The 16,801-nt window shown below is 44.2% G+C and overlaps 4 protein-coding genes across 5 annotated transcripts in view; 1 reads left to right on the top strand and 3 right to left on the bottom strand.

The window, feature by feature from the left end:
- LOC115565071 (solute carrier family 7 member 14) overlaps positions 1–16,801 on the bottom strand; it is a 91,189-nt gene that overhangs the window by 53,134 nt on the left and 21,254 nt on the right. The gene's annotated exons all lie outside the window — the stretch shown is intronic.
- On the bottom strand, positions 106–688 carry LOC115564218 (uncharacterized). The gene is made up of 2 exons (XM_030388270.2): positions 376–688; positions 106–317 (listed from the first exon to the last, which is right to left on the bottom strand). The coding sequence occupies exons 1-2, from the start codon at positions 668–670 to the stop codon at positions 106–108; spliced, it is 507 nt and encodes a 168-aa protein (XP_030244130.1). The 5' UTR covers positions 671–688.
- LOC115565480 (nose resistant to fluoxetine protein 6) lies at positions 3,149–5,995 on the bottom strand. The gene is made up of 9 exons (XM_030390672.2): positions 5,616–5,995; positions 5,196–5,550; positions 5,066–5,139; positions 4,794–4,996; positions 4,610–4,722; positions 4,338–4,551; positions 4,096–4,277; positions 3,533–3,995; positions 3,149–3,464 (listed from the first exon to the last, which is right to left on the bottom strand). The coding sequence occupies exons 1-9, from the start codon at positions 5,908–5,910 to the stop codon at positions 3,189–3,191; spliced, it is 2,175 nt and encodes a 724-aa protein (XP_030246532.2). The 5' UTR covers positions 5,911–5,995; the 3' UTR covers positions 3,149–3,188.
- On the top strand, positions 12,192–15,628 carry LOC115565072 (nose resistant to fluoxetine protein 6). The gene is made up of 8 exons (XM_089264561.1): positions 12,192–12,487; positions 12,550–12,925; positions 13,005–13,066; positions 13,703–14,009; positions 14,095–14,311; positions 14,560–14,747; positions 14,823–15,294; positions 15,361–15,628. Exons 1-8 carry the CDS (start codon positions 12,217–12,219, stop codon positions 15,583–15,585), a joined length of 2,118 nt encoding a protein of 705 aa, XP_089120687.1. The 5' UTR covers positions 12,192–12,216; the 3' UTR covers positions 15,586–15,628.

Below are 16,801 nucleotides of genomic sequence, written 5' to 3'. Positions count from 1 at the left end.
GCGGCTGCCACAGCGGCGTGGAGAGGAAACTGTTGGCCATTCCGCCCTTGCCCTGCATGCAGGCAAATATCAACCAACACAGGCCGATGGGCCAGCCAACGCGAGTCAGCGAGTAGTAGAGCGAATCGGATAGCGTCGACAAATCCCGGTCGATCCCAGCATTTGCATTATGGGTATCTCGGTAAGGCAATATTTGCCCTTGATCAAATGACCACCGCTCACTTCCTTATTGATCTTGATGCATTCACCATAGTTGCTCATGTCCAGAAGATTCAAATAGAGTATGCCCGATGGTATAGAGCCCCCGGAATCGATCACTTTTGATTGAAAGAACATTTATTTTGAGGTCAATGTAATAATTTGATATATGTATACATTTCATGGACCAGAGACGACCCGACTTGAGGTCGTTCATCCATCGACCCATGTCGGCAATGCACTGCAGATCGTCCTTGTTGAGCAGCCGTGGGCTGAACATATCCATGTCCTTCACTGTTCCATTTTGAAAATATTCGGTGAACATTAGGTTCAGCGATTGCAGCTTTCTGATCTGTTGATAGTCCATGGGCTCCACCTGAAAATGTTGTTGTTCCACATATATACCCGAGGCGTTGATGGCCGGGATCAGTGCACAGGGGGGGCACAGCAAGGCTAAGCTGGCTTTGATCATGTTTGATTTCTGTCTATTTGTGTCTAATACTACCTAGGGTCTTTATATACTTTACTGCTTACATTGATCCGGCATGTCTGGAAATAAAGTCTTTACTAGGATTGTATTGTTCAGTGATTCCCGCTGTTAATCTATATATTAGTGTTTAAAGGCTTTCGGGAATTGCAGCATTCTCCTTCTGTAACCAGTTTACAAACCCATAAACAAATGCTATAAATAGCTCAAATTTCAATGGAAACCCTTTTTCATATCAATTGCAATGCATATGTAATATGGATTCACAGAAAGGGAAAATCAACGAATCATACTCGATTAGATATAGTGGTTGCTACTACCATCTGGTAGCCACTATAATGAATCATCGGATTGGTGACTATCCACTTGAAATGGGCTTTTGCGTGCTATTCAGAAATAAATACTTTCGCTCAACCAATTATAGGCTAGTAAGAGATTAACAAATCTTTTTCGCTACTTGGGCTTTCCTTTAGTGGCCCCATTTAATCTGACTCGACCTCGATAACTAGTTAACAATGCTTTAAATAGTTTGGATTATCTGGAATTTATAAGGCAATAAAAGTGTGACCTTAGCCTAATGCGCCCCAGCGGCCGTGACTCTTTATCTACCTAATTAGCCACTTATTGGCTTATTGCTTATTGCCAAACCACAATATACTTCGAACTACTACAGCTGATAAGGCTAGCAGGCGAGCCACTTGGGCGAAACTAGTGGGCCATGAACTCATTCATTCTTTATATATGTATATGGAATGCATATCTATATGCTTTATGCTGTATTCTGTATGCTGTATGCTGTATGCTGTATGCTGTATGCTGTATGCTGTATGCTGTATGCTGTATGCTGTATGCTGTATGCTGTATGCTGTATGCTGTATGCTGTATGCTGTATGCTGTATGCTGTATGCTGTATGCTGTATGCTGTATGCTGTATGCTGTATGCTGTATGCTGTATGCTGTATGCTGTATGCTGTATGCTGTATGCTGTATGCTGTATGCTGTATGCTGTATGCTGTATGCTGTATGCTGTATGCTGTATGCTGTATGCTGTATGCTGTATGCTGTATGCTGTATGCTGTATGCTGTATGCTGTATGCTGTATGCTGTATGCTGTATGCTGTATGCTGTATGCTGTATGCTGTATGCTGTATGCTGTATGCTGTATGCTGTATGCTGTATGCTGTATGCTGTATGCTGTATGCTGTATGCTGTATGCTGTATGCTGTATGCTGTATGCTGTATGCTGTATGCTGTATGCTGTATGCTGTATGCTGTATGCTGTATGCTGTATGCTGTAACTGTATGCTGTATGCTGTATGCTGTATGCTGTATGCTGTATGCTGTATGCTGTATGCTGTATGCTGTATGCTGTATGCTGTATGCTGTATGCTGTATGCTGTATGCTGTATGCTGTATGCTGTATGCTGTATGCTGTATGCTGTATGCTGTATGCTGTATGCTGTATGCTGTATGCTGTATGCTGTATGCTGTATGCTGTATGCTGTATGCTGTATGCTGTATGCTGTATGCTGTATGCTGTATGCTGTATGCTGTATGCTGTATGCTGTATGCTGTATGCTGTATGCTGTATGCTGTATGCTGTATGCTGTATGCTGTATGCTGTATGCTGTATGCTGTATGCTGTATGCTGTATGCTGTATGCTGTATGCTGTATGCTGTATGCTGTATGCTGTATGCTGTATGCTGTATGCTGTATGCTGTATGCTGTATGCTGTATGCTGTTGCTGTATGCTGTATGCTGTATGCTGTATGCTGTATGCTGTATGCTGTATGCTGTATGCTGTATGCTGTATGCTGTATGCTGTATGCTGTATGCTGTATGCTGTATGCTGTATGCTGTATGCTGTATGCTGTATGCTGTATGCTGTATGCTGTATGCTGTATGCTGTATGCTGTATGCTGTATGCTGTATGCTGTATGCTGTATGCTGTATGCTGTATGCGTATGCTGTATGCTGTATGCTGTATGCTGTATGCTGTATGCTGTCTGCTGTATGCTGTATGCTGTATGCTGTATGCTGTATGCTGTATGCTGTATGCTGTATGCTGTATGCTGTATGCTGTATGCTGTATGCTGTATGCTGTATGCTGTATGCTGTATGCTGTATGCCATTGAAAATGGGAAATCAGGGTATGTATAATGTTTTTGTGAAAAAGTATGTAACAGGCAGAAGGAATAATCGCAGACCCCATAAGTATATATATTCTTGATCACGGCGACGAGCTGAGTCGATACAGCCCTGTCAGTCTGGCCGTCTCTAGTCTGAAGTAGCTGAGTACTACTCCCAGATAATTATAAATTGATATTCGCCGGACGATCTGATCATTGTTTACCAATAACTCATCCTTATTAAAGAGTTAGTAAAAATTAATAATGAGGATTTTCTCTCTTTCGTTTCATATAAAAATACATGTATTTACAACTTAAAAAAAAATCCCTTAATATAATTAATAAATAAAATCATTAATTTTATAGAGAATAATCATGTGTTCACAGCTGGAGCACTGGAGGGTACGTCTTGAGCTGCTTCCACATCATTCGCCAGTTGCGACAGATTCGCTTTCTCGCTGAGCTGATTGTTCTTAACAAATTCAGGGTCTTTCTTTAGCTGGGACTCTGTTTCGATCGCTGGCTTGGGGCTGGGTCGTCGATTGGGCAGTAGCAGGCCCTCCAAGCCGCCCAGCGGTGCCTCAATGATGGTGTACATCAGGTAGGCAGTAAGTAGAGTAAAGCCAAAGTCCTCCCAGAACTTGAGCATCTATTGAAAAAAGAAGAAGAGGCAGGGTTAGCTAAGACTTCACATTAAGACAAACGGATTTTAAATACCATTTCGTAGTTGGAGAAGAAGGTGTTGGTCTGATAACGCCTGCCATTAATTTCCTGGATGAATATGTGCCACACGTAGGCCGAGTAGGATAGCTTCGACAGCGGCTGCCACAGCGGCGAGGAGAGGAGACTGTTGGCCATTCCGCCGTAGCCCTGCATGCAGGCAAACGTCACCCAGCAGAGAGCGATGGGCCAGCCAATGCGAGTCAGCGAGTAGTAGAGCGAATCAGATAATGTGGACAGATCACGGCCGGTCCATTCAACATAGGGCAGCAAGGAAAATTCACAGGCAAAGAAGATGGCCAGCGCTATAATCCAGCCGGACCAGACTGTTAAGCGATTCAGCTTGAAATATTTGCCACGATTCGCATGCAGGAAGTACCCGAAGACGGCACCAACTAGCCAAGGAGTTGCGTGCATATGGGTGTAGAAATAAAGCAAGCGCTGCGATCCATCATTGTTCCTATGCAAGAAGAGAAATTGGATGAGGTTGGGTTACAATTCTAGAGAGATTCGGTAGAGTCAATTTAAGATAAAGTAAAAATCTCTCATTGAAAACTTACTTTATAAATACGGAATGCTTCTGGACCATCATGTTAGTAAAGAGATATACGGTGAGCAGCACGATGAGCACAACAGCGCCAATGGCTGCCTTCTTGCCCCACTTGTAGAGTGCAACGAGCAATATGGGCGAGAGTAGGTACATCTGCATATCTACGCTCAGATACCAGCTGTGGGGCAAGCACTAGCGATAGAAGAAAAGAAAGTGAATTTGACATGCATGTTAAGCCTAACAGCCACTTACGATTTGCTTGGTGGCATAGTTTTGCACATAGAGCAGCGTCCAGAACCAGGATCTTTCACATATCTCGTAGTTATCGAAGCCTGCGTTGGCCAAGGGCCCATCCACTAAGAGAGGGATCAATTTCATGTAGGCTAATATGGCCATGGCTAGCAGAGGAGTCAGACGCAGATAGCGATGGAGATACATAAGTGGGACATTCAGGTTGCCCTTGGATCTGAAGATAAACCAATTGTATAGAATATGAGTGGGTGACTAAGTGAGAGTGAGCTAACCTCTCCATAGCACGTAGTGCAACCATAACCACGAGCATACCACTTAAGAAGAAGAAGGTGTCCACGGAGAAGACCGCATGAATTATTGTCTGAGCGAAGGGACTTTCAGACCACTAGAAAATCAGACAATATACATTTAGGTTAGCTCCACTGATATGTAAAAAGATCTCTTAAGTCGACTTACGTGGATGAAGTTAATTTTATTGATATTCGGACCAGCCAGACCGAACATATACTCGTGTCCGAAGACCACCCAGATGAGGGACAAACAGCGCATACCATGCAGGCACTCGATTACATTCGTATTCGACTTTGGTGGGGTAATGCGGAAGAGTGAGCGGGATGTCGCCCGTATGGAGAATACCTTGATAAAAGCAGGAAATTTCGCTGCAAGTGCAATTTGTAAGAGTTGAAGGAGTTGGGTATAGCTCAAGATGTGTAACAGGAGCTACTCACCTTGATCCGTCACTAGGAAATAATCATATAAGGTGGCCAGCAGAGCAAGGGCAGCGAATATGGACAGGAGAACACTGTAAGGGCCAGAGAATTAGTGATGTCATACTCATCGCCTAGTTCTTCCACTTACATAGTCAAGATAGCAATGCCATCCAATGGTTTCCGTTCATTGGTCCGACAACTGTTTTCGTTCACTAGACTCAAAGAGCTAGTCGATCCAATCACTTGTTGAATGACCTTACCGAGAAATACGTCCATGTGTGCCGCCGAACAGCTAAAGGGAAAACAAATGCCAATCCTTAGCTTCCTGTTGATAGGGGCTCCAATCATCTTTAGAATGGGTATCTCGGCTAAGCAATATTTGCCCTTGATCGTAGGACCATCGCTTACTGCCTTATTGATCTTGATGCATTCACCATAGTTGCCCATGTCCAGAAGATTCAAATAGAGTATGCCCGATGGTATAGAGCCCCAGGAATCGATCACTGATGTATAAGAGTGAATTCATTGATAATTTATTTTGAAGTCAATGTAATAATTTCTTACATACTTTTCATTGACCAGAGACGACCCGACTTGAGGTCGTTCATCCATCGACTCATGTCGGCAATGCACTGCAGATCGTCCTTGTTGAGCAGCCGTGGGCTGAACATATCCATGTCCTTCACTGTTCCATTTTGGAAATATTCGGTGAACTTTAGGTTCAGCGATTGCAGCTTTCTGATCTGTTGATAGTCCATGGGTTCCATCTGTAAATGTTGGTGTTCCACATTTATACCCGAGGTGTTGATCGTGCTGACCAGCCCACAGAGCAGGTACAATAAGGTTGCGACTGCTTTGACCATTTTGTTGATTTAGTTTCAACGGTGGCAGCCATGGTCTTTATATACTCTGCCCACATCGGACCTATGTCTGAAGATAAGCGTTTCCTTTATCTGGTGCGCGCTGTTAAGTGGCTTCGGCTGGTAATCTGTGTATTACTGCTCTAAAGGTTTCGGGAATTACAGTCGTCTGCAAGGGATATCAAGATTTACATTTAAAGTGGCTCGAAACATATAAACAAACCTATTGATTATCAATGCTAATATATATATTGATTTTTTTCGGAAAATAGACAGATATGGGAAGAGCAGGAAAAGCACGATATACTTAGACGGAGAGACGGAGACGGATACGGAGACGGAGACGGAGACGGAGACTTAGACTGGAGAGAGGATACGGAGACGGAGACGGAGACGGAGACGGATACTTATACTTATACTTATACGGAGATACTTATACGGATACTTATACTTAGACTTAGACGGAGACGGACTTATACTTAGACGGAGACGGAGACGGAGATAGAGAGACGGAGACGGAGACGGAGACGGAGACGGAGACGGAGACGGAGACTTTACGGAGGGGACGGGAGACGGGAGACGACGGAGACGGAGACGGAGACGGAGAGAGACGGAGACGGAGACGGAGACGGAGACGGAGACGGAGACTTAGACGGGAGACGGAGAGACGGAGACGGATACGGAGACGGAGACTTTACGATACTTAGACGGAGACGGAGACGTAGACTTACGGATACTTATACGGAGACGTAGACTTGAGACGGAGACGGTATACTTATACTTAGACTTATACATTATACTTATACTTATACTGACGTATACGTATACTTAGAGATCTGATACGTAGACTTATACGTATACTTTATTCTACTTATATTATACTTATACTTATACTTATACATGAGCTATCATCAAATTTGTGAAGAGCCACTTGAAGTGTCTCTTCGCGTGTGATTCATAAATAAATATTTTCATTCGACCAATTAACGACTTAGTCACGATCTGGTTTTGCCTCTGTTATTATATTCTAAGTAAACGATAAGAAAATCCTCTTCTGGAATCATAATTGCCTTACAAAAACAAACAATGTCTGAAAGTCTTCCCAACGTTTGTTAATCTACCTTAACATGTGCAATGAAAGCTGATAGGTCTATTAAATCGTAGCCTTAGCCTAATGTACTGCAACAGCCACGACTGTTTATCTGGCCAATTAACTACTTGGGTGGCTAATTGCCTTACCACACGAACTACTACAGTCGATAAGGCTAGCAACCGATCCAATTGGGCCATAAACTGATCCATTCACTGATATTATTTGTGGCAACGTAATGTAAATATATATATTAAGAGCATGACTATCAAAAAAAGTGTAATAATAATATAATTTTTCATATGTATTAAAAATACGTGAGTTGGAAGTTTCCATCAGTTGCGGTCCTCAAGCTACTTGAAAAAGATACATTAAATTATAATAATATAAAATGCTTGATTTTAATCAATTGAACAAAAGGCAACGAAAGTCCTAAATTAACATTTGAGCAACTTGTTCAGAGTGTAAAACACGAATCCAGCATAAATAATTAATAAGTACGAATTTCCTGTACTTGGACTAGAGGTATACTTAAATAAACTTAAATAAACTGAATTTATAAGCTTAGCAATTGTTTCAATGAGTATTGGGTTAAATTGAAATCCTTCTTTTAGTCGTACTGAAAAGTGAAATTGAACTCACTTTCACCCGCCCTACGTATTAGAACTGAATCTCAATTATCAGCGTGACATATGGCTACAAATAGTAATTAAAGCTGACGCCGCACTGCTTAATTATATAAACAAGTAAGAAAACTCTAGTCGACAGTGCTCCACTAGATACTACCCTGTATTTAAAAATATAATTGAAATAAAAACTCATATAATTAAATCTAAAAATATTTTGAAACAATTAAAAGAATAAACATCAATTGCTGCGGTCTGTAGTCGAATCCGAGAATCTCCGCTAATCACGACGCCACTTCACTCTTCAAAGTTGCTATGGCAAAACTAAATAGATTCACTGCTGTAGCGCCATCTAGCAAATCTAAACCAAACTAACTGCTGGTGTAATTCTGAGAATGTGCAAAAATAACCAAACTAATAAAAACGCATATTAAGCATGGTTAGTATACAGCATACTGCATACAGCATACAGCATACAGCATACAGCATACAGCATACAGCATACAGCATACAGCATACAGCATACAGCATACAGCATACAGCATACAGCATACAGCATACAGCATACAGCATACAGCATACAGCATACAGCATACAGCATACAGCATACAGCATACACATACAGCATACAGCATACAGCATACAGCATACAGCATACAGCATACAGCATACAGCATACAGCATACAGCATACAGCATACAGCATACAGCATACAGCATACAGCATACAGCATACAGCATACAGCATACAGCATACAGCATACAGCATACAGCATACAGCATACAGCATACAGCATACAGCATACAGCATACAGCATACAGCATACAGCATACAGCATACAGCATACAGCATACAGCATACAGCATACAGCATACAGCATACAGCATACAGCATACAGCATACAGCATACAGCATACAGCATACAGCATACAGCATACAGCATACAGCATACAGCATACAGCATACAGCATACAGCATACAGCATACAGCATACAGCATACAGCATACAGCATACAGCATACAGCATACAGCATACAGCATACAGCATACAGCATACAGCATCATACAGCATACAGCATACAGCATACAGCATACAGCATACAGCATACAGCATACAGCATACAGCATACAGCATACAGCATACAGCATACAGCAGCATACAGCATACAGCATACAGCATACAGCATACAGCATACAGCATACAGCATACAGCATACAGCATACATACAGCATACAGCATACAGCATAACAACCATACCAGAACATACAGACCCATACCCATACCCATACCCATACCCACCCATACCCAGACCCCATACCCAGACCAGGACCAGACCCACCCAGAACCCCCCGACACAGAACCCGACCCATACCCCCCCCCCCCCCAGACCCCACCCCGACAGAGACCCCCCCCTACCCATACTCTCCCCCCCCCTACCCATACCCCTACCCATACCCCCCCTACCCCATACCCAATACCCATACCCCACCCATACCCCCCCCTACCCATACCCATACCCATACCCATACCCATACCCCCCCTACCCATACCCACCCATACTTATCCATACCCATACCCACCCATACCCATACCCATCCATACCCATACCAACTCAGCTCGTCGCCCTGATCAAGAATATATATACCTTATGGAGTCTGCGATAATTCCTTCTGCTCGTTACATACATTTTAACAAAACCATTATACCCTGATTTCCAATTTTCAATGAGTTCAGGGTATAACCACTCGTTCAATAAGCTGTTCAACTATCGGCCATTCAGTCAATTACGTAGCAGGGGCTGGCTTTCTTAATAGAGGGCCGAGTTGAATGAACTCTATCAACTAGAATTATTTTTTTTTTCAATTGTTTTAAAATTGTTATATATATAATTAAATGAGTTTTCTATTGAAATCGAAATTGAAATTTGAACCATACTAAATGTGCTTTTCTTTTAGTTTGGTTCAGGTTAAGCATGGTTAGTATACAGTATACAGCATACAGCATACAGCATACAGCACACAGCATACAGCATACAGCATACAGCATACAGCATACAGCATACAGCATACAGCATACAGCATACAGCATACAGCATACAGCATACAGCATACAGCATACAGCATACAGCATACAGCATACAGCATACAGCATACAGCATACAGCATACAGCATACAGCATACAGCATACAGCATACAGCATACAGCATACAGCATACAGCATACAGCATACAGCATACAGCATACAGCATACAGCATACAGCATACAGCATACAGCATACAGCATACAGCATACAGCATACAGCATACAGCATACAGCATACAGCATACAGCATACAGCATACAGCATACAGCATACAGCATACAGCATACAGCATACAGCATACAGCATACAGCATACAGCATACAGCATACAGCATACAGCATACAGCATACAGCATACAGCATACAGCATACAGCATACAGCATACAGCATACAGCATACAGCATACAGCATAGCATACAGCATCATACAGCATACAGCATACAGCATACAGCATACAGCATACAGCATACAGCATACAGCATACACCCATACCCATACCCACCCATACCCACCCATACCCATACCCATACCCACCCATACCCATACCCATACCCATACCCACCCATACCCCCCCTACACAGACCCCCCCTTCCCAGAACCCAACCCAAGACCCATACCCCTACCCATACCCCCCCCCCCCCCCCCCCCCCCCCCCCACCCCCCCCCCCTTACCCAGACCCCCCGACCCATACCCCCTACCCAGACCCTACCCAGACCCACCCTAACCCATACCCAGACCCAGACCCACCCATACCCCCATACCCATACCCATACCCACCCGACCCACCCATACCCATCCCCACCCCCATACCCAACCCATACCCACCCTCCCCCCACCCACCCACCCCCCCCCAACCCGCCCTACCCATCCCCAACCCACCCAACCCAATCCCACCCATACCCCCGACCCATACCCATACCATACCCACGCCATCCCTACCATACCCAACCATTACACCCCCCTACAATACCCCCCTTCCAATTCCCTAACCCTACCAATACCCCACCTACCCATACCCCCCTCTACCCATACCCCCACCCTACCCATACCATACCCCACTACCCATACCCATACCCACATACCCACCCATACCCCCCTACCCTATACCCAATACCCATACCCATACCCATACCCATACCCATACCCCCCATTACCCCCCCTACCCATACCCCACCCATACTTATCCATACCCATACCCACCCATACCCATACCCATCCATACCCATACCAACTCAGCTCGTCGCCCTGATCAAGAATATATATACCTTATGGAGTCTGCGATAATTCCTTCTGCTCGTTACATACATTTTAACAAAACCATTATACCCTGATTTCCAATTTTCAATGGGTTCAGGGTATAACCACTCGTTCAATAAGCTGTTCAACTATCGGCCATTCAGTCAATTACGTAGCAGGGGCTGGCTTTCTTAATAGAGGGCCGAGTTGAATGAACTCTATCAACTAGAATTATTTTTTTTTTCAATTGTTTTAAAATTGTTATATATATAATTAAATGAGTTTTCTATTGAAATCGAAATTGAAATTTGAACCATACTAAATGTGCTTTTCTTTTAGTTTGGTTCAGGGTAGTATCTAGTCGAGCGCTCTCGACTAGAGTTTTCTTACTTGTTGGGTATATTGTGTATACTTTACTTCATTGTCCCACAATAATGTAAAAAGTTTGAAACAGTTGAGCGATTTACGTATAAAAATATCGATAATTATTTGATTTTTTCGTTCAGCTTCATACTTATAGTTGTCGATTTATATTTATATATTATTATATCACTATATGCTATCATGGGTCCGGCATTATTGTCTTGCTATAATAATCACTTCAAGACCCTTGTCTTGTCTTAGATGTTATTACGTACATTTTGATCTCAAATATTGGTAACGCATTGAGCCCTATAGGTTATCAAAGGGGAAGTTCTCTATAATCTGATGACGAATGGGCTGGTTCAATCAGTTATGGATAGTAATAGAAGCTTCACTATGGGATATTCGATAATTGTCGCGTAGCAATTTGCTTAAATAATGCAAAGAGTAGAACGGGGAAAACAAGTATGTGAACTGGAGGTGGATGATGGCTCATTAGAATGCGTGACACGGGCAAATTGTTTAGATAAATCCCATTATATTCTATGCACATATAGTATATCTATATGATGGTGTGTACACAAATAGCTGAGCGGCTGATCATCGGTGCAATACTCGTGCTTTGGCTGCTATTCTAACTATCGGTCAATGCACTTCGCTGGGGTAGGGGCGGCTGACTATGGGGAAAAAGCTTTTGGCTTTCAGCTTGTAGTGCCTGCAGTGCGAGTCTCTAAGATAAACAGGGCTACAGGGAGGTGGGAGGCGGGAGGGTGAGCGGCTATCAAGAGCGGGCGATTAGAAAATACAAAAATATCAGTAGTAGTTAAAACAAAAACAACAACAACAACAACAGCTGTGTTATGGCCGTATAAATATGAATCGCATCGCCGTCAACAATCACAATTGGCCATGGCATTAGAAAAAGTTTGGTTGTTCGGCTCAGGGCTACGTCTAGACGCCGTTCAGGGTTTGCTAATCGTCTGCTTGGCGCTGGCCTTGGGCCAGCAGGAGGTGGCAGGTGCCTACAGCCAGCAAGAGCTGCTCACCTGGCTGCAGCAGAGCAACTTTGGCTACCAGGTGCTGCAGCAGGCGAACAGCTCCAGCGACGAGCTGCTCTGCGTCACAGAGGTGGCCCTACTGTTGCAGGCGGCCGAGCGACATGCTCTGCCCGCGGTGCAAGGTAAGCGAGAATAGCGAGAGGTAGCTCTGCTTAGCCCATAGCCTTACCATTCTCTCTTGCAGTGCTCGATGCGTGGGGCAAGTTTCCGCACGGCCTGCTCTACGGCCATTTCAGTGATCTCGGCAACTACGAGTCCTGCCTGAGCCAGAGCCTCAGCCAGAGCCTGGGCAACTCGGCTGCGGCTTTAGCTCCGAGCAAATACTGCTTGGCCCACATCGCCTTCGAGTCACTCTTAGCCACTGACGAGGATCCGGTTAGCATTAGCATTGGCACCTGCATTCCGGCTGCCTGCAGTGCCGATCAGCTCAATCGCTGGCTCAACAACTATCTGCAGCGCATCTTCGAGGATGCAGCGGCTCCACAGCTGCAGCTGGTGCAGGAGTCCAATTGCGCCCTGGCCGCCAGAGAGCCAATGGCGTCACTTGATTGGTTCGCAATGTAAGTGGACCGATGGATGGATATAGAGAGAGTACATATGGCATATCTTATATTCTGACTCCTATCAACTACTCCTCAGTGTGCTGCTCATCACTTTGGCCCTGCTCGTCGTTCTGTGCACGCTGTTGGACTACTTCAAAGGTGAGTGCTAGACTTGCGTAATTTACATAACCTCAATACTGATAAGCTCGATTATTGATAAGGCCGATCAAGGCAAGGAGCAAGTTCGTGTCGGTCTGTATACAGATGTGAATATATACATACATACAGCAGATCAACGAGGAGGAGGAGGAGGAGGAGGATGGAGGAGGAGGAGGAGGAGGAGGAGGAGGAGGTAGGAGGAGGAGGAGGAGGAGGAGGAGGAGGAGGAGGAGGAGGAGGAGGATAGGAGGAGGAGGAGGTAGGAGGAGGAGGAGGAGGAGGATGAGGAGGAGGAGGAGGAGGATAGGAGGATTGAGGAGGATGATAGGAGGATTGAGGAGGATTATAGGTATGATGATAGGATTATTATTAGGATAGGAGGATGATTATTATAGGATTATATATTAGGATTATTATTATTATGATTATATTAGTAGGATTAGGATTATTATTATTATTATTATTATTATTATTATTATTATTATTATTATTATTATTATTATTATTATTATTATTATTATTATTATTATTATTATTATTATTATTATTATTCTTAATTATTATTATTATTATTATTATATTCCCATATAACTATATATAATATTATTTCTTATTCCATATTATATTATTCTTTAGGATCCCAAAAACTGTTGGCTGCCTTTTCGTTGCGCCAGAATCTGCGGCAGCTGATGAAGATATCGAAGCCAAGCATTCATCTGATACCCTGCCTGCATGGCATACGCTGTCTGACCATCATCTGGATCATCTGGGGGCACGACTACATGTTCCTGCTGCTGGCGCCCAATGTGAACAGCTACGAGGTTATCGCCTGGGCGCAAACGCCATTCTCGATGATATTGCAGAGCGGCACCATAGCCGTGGACACGTTCTTCTTACTCAGCGGAATGCTGCTCGCGATGTCCACGCTGCGCGAGCTGGATCGGTGAGTTGGGGACAACATCGACCGATTGATTCCTCTGCCTCGACTTTATGATATTCCCCTCTGTTTTCCACTCTCGCTCGAGCAGTCGTGCGGGTCGCCTCCATGTGCCGCTCATGTATCTGCATCGCATCGTGCGCCTCACACCTGTGCTGGCCATCGCAGTGCTCTTCCTAATGACGCTGTTCCCTCGCCTGGACAGCGGGCCGCTCTGGCAGCAGTTCACCAGCTCCTCGCAGCTGTGCTACGAGACCTGGTGGGCGACGCTGCTCTACGTCCAGAATTATGCTGCAGCGGGTCGCATGGCAAGTAGACACTAGTTTAGTGGATTTTTCGACAAACTCTAACATGAAAAGTTTTTCGGATTTTAGCTAATACGTATATAATATCTCAGTCAATCAACAAGTCACTTAATCAATCAAAATGATAGCCATAATCTTACATAACAACTGGCTTTACTTAAAAATCTCTCACTTTATGCTTTCACCTATCCATATTAGTCAGTCAATCAATAAATCAATCAAGCTAACAATTTCTTTGGCTGCCCCTACAGTGTCTAGGTCATGCCTGGTATCTGGCCGTGGACATGCAGCTGTTTCTGCTCTCCCCCCTGCTCCTCTGGCCCCTCTACCGTTGGCGTCGTCGCGCTGTGGCTGGAATTGTCCTGCTGATTGCGCTGCTCTTCGGCTGCGTCTTCAGCATCATAATGCTGAATAAGCTCGCCGTCTTCAATCGCAAGGGGTAAGTGAATCGGCTGGCCCGAGTCCAGATTCCAGAGCCGGAATGTCAATTAATTGAGCGCATTTGCCTGGTCAGAAATCTGGGCGCCGACAGCTTGGAGATGCGCATGATCTACTATACGACCCATGCCCGTGCCATGCCCTGGCTGATCGGGCTGCTCTTTGGCTGCTTTCTGCACGGCGAGCAGGGCCGTCGGCACCGTCTCTCCACGTGGCTGATGCTGTTGCTCTGGCTGCTGGCGCTGCTCTTCATTGCGACGGCGATCTGGAGCGTCTATCCCTATACGCGGCCAGATGCCGCTGAGATCACGCCCCTGGCTGGCGCGTTCTATTTGTGCTGCAGTCGCATCGCCTGGCCCCTGGCCATCTGCTGGCTCATCTGGGCCTGCCAGAGCGGCCGTGGCGGCATGGTCAACACCCTGCTCAGCTGGTCGTTCTGGCAGCCGATATCGAAGCTCTCCTACTGCCTCTACATCTGGCATCTGCTGATCGAGATGGCCAACACGGGCCGCATCAAGAGCAGTCTGCATTTCTCCAACTATGATGCAGTGAGTGTTTTTGCCTGGCACTAATCATATCTCACTCACCCACTCTCTCCCTCTCTTTCTCTGTAGATTCTCCACTTTTGGTCAGACTTTGGCATTACGTTGCTCGTCTCTCTGCTCATGTATCTCTGCGTGGAGGCGCCGTTTGTTCAAGTGGAGCTGCACTTTATACGTACGCTACGTTCACGTGCCACGCCCACCGCGCCAAAGCCCCATCCGGTGAGGCCCACCGTGTCACTGGCCGTCATCGCCGCGCCCACGAGCATCTCACAGCAAAATCTAGTCGAGGCTTAGGCCAAAAAGTCACGCAAATCGGGGCAAATCTTGATGATATTCTCATTGCGCTGGCCTATGTACATACATATATGCACACATATACATATATCTATATATCTACACATATACATATATTCATATATGTAGGTATGCGTTGTATATAGAGTGTTTTATGTTTGGTAATAAACTGTTTTAATGTGTCTCATTGCAAATATTTATCTTAGGCAACTGCCATAACTAGTTCCAATCTGCAATTGCAATTTGCTTTGTTCGCCTTATCGCCCATATACCCTGTTTTCAACCGCAGACAGCGGGGCATATTGGTTTGACATTTAGTAAGTGATAAGAGTAAGTTGGTTTTATATCTATGTATGTATATATTATCATAATATATGATAGATAATCTACAACTAATACTATAATACTTTACTTAATAATACTTACTTTACGCCTACTAGAGGCGTGGCAAAATTTGCTGAGGTAGAACAAAGTTTTATATTCACGTCTGTGCTTAAAAGGCATTTCATTGGGCATTTCATAGGGTATTTTATAGGGTATTTCATGGGTGTTTTTATCGGGTATTTCATAGGGTATTTCATAGAATATTTAATGGGGTATTTCATGGGAGATTTTATCGGATATTTCATGGGGTATTTCATAGGGCATTTAATAATTTGTTTAGTTAGGGTATCTTTAGTTAGGGTATTTCGTAGCCTTAATCCATTTTAGTTTTTCTGAGCACAGTTTTTCGACTGATTTCTGCCAAGGCTAACTCAGGAATAGCTATAGATATATATTACATATACTCATAGTTGGGGTATTTCATAGCTTAGCTAAACTTTTGCTTTCATAAGGAAACAAATTTTCTGTAGCATTCGTCTTCTGCCAAAGCAAAGCTAATATATCATCTGTCTTTAGCTTAGGATATTTCCTAGTCGAGCACATTTTCTGTCTGCCTGCCGGAGTCGCTTTGTCATTTGTCATGCGTAAGCCTGGAGCTAGTCGAACGCATTGCGTTCAGGTCTGAGCTGGAGTCTGGAGTCGGTCGCTTAGCGATTCGCACGCAACACTTGACGAATTTCCAATTTCCACGAGGAAAATGTTAAATTGATCAATCGAAAACAAAAGCAAAGCAACGAACAAATATCTATGGCAAACGGGCCTTACACACGACTGACAGACCAGATAAACTCTCCATTTCATTTCATTTCGTTTCATTTCAGTTTTCCCCCAT

This window comes from Drosophila navojoa, chromosome X (genome assembly GCF_054131105.1).
Source record: "Drosophila navojoa isolate 15081-1374.11 chromosome X, UAZ_NAV_1.0, whole genome shotgun sequence".
Taxonomy (NCBI): domain Eukaryota; kingdom Metazoa; phylum Arthropoda; class Insecta; order Diptera; family Drosophilidae; genus Drosophila; species Drosophila navojoa.
This window is presented reverse-complemented; position numbering and strand designations above follow the sequence as displayed.

Bases quoted from the DNA above. Each gene is read 5' to 3' on its own strand.
- LOC115564218 (XM_030388270.2), bottom strand. From the start codon at position 670: ATGATCAAAGCCAGCTTAGCCTTGCTGTGCCCCCCCTGTGCACTGATC. The intron at 318-375 runs GTATACATATAT...TTCAATCAAAAG, and splicing joins TCGTCTCTGGTCCATGAAAT to TGATCGATTCCGGGGGCTCT.
- LOC115565480 (XM_030390672.2), bottom strand. From the start codon at position 5,910: ATGGTCAAAGCAGTCGCAACCTTATTGTACCTGCTCTGTGGGCTGGTC. The intron at 4,997-5,065 runs GTGAGTAGCTCC...TTGCACTTGCAG, and splicing joins TTTCCTAGTGACGGATCAAG to CGAAATTTCCTGCTTTTATC. The intron at 3,465-3,532 runs GTATTTAAAATC...TTTTTTCAATAG, and splicing joins TCTTCTCCAACTACGAAATG to ATGCTCAAGTTCTGGGAGGA.
- LOC115565072 (XM_089264561.1), top strand. From the start codon at position 12,217: ATGGCATTAGAAAAAGTTTGGTTGTTCGGCTCAGGGCTACGTCTAGAC. The intron at 13,067-13,702 runs GTGAGTGCTAGA...ATTATTCTTTAG, and splicing joins GCTGTTGGACTACTTCAAAG to GATCCCAAAAACTGTTGGCT. The intron at 15,295-15,360 runs GTGAGTGTTTTT...CTTTCTCTGTAG, and splicing joins ATTTCTCCAACTATGATGCA to ATTCTCCACTTTTGGTCAGA.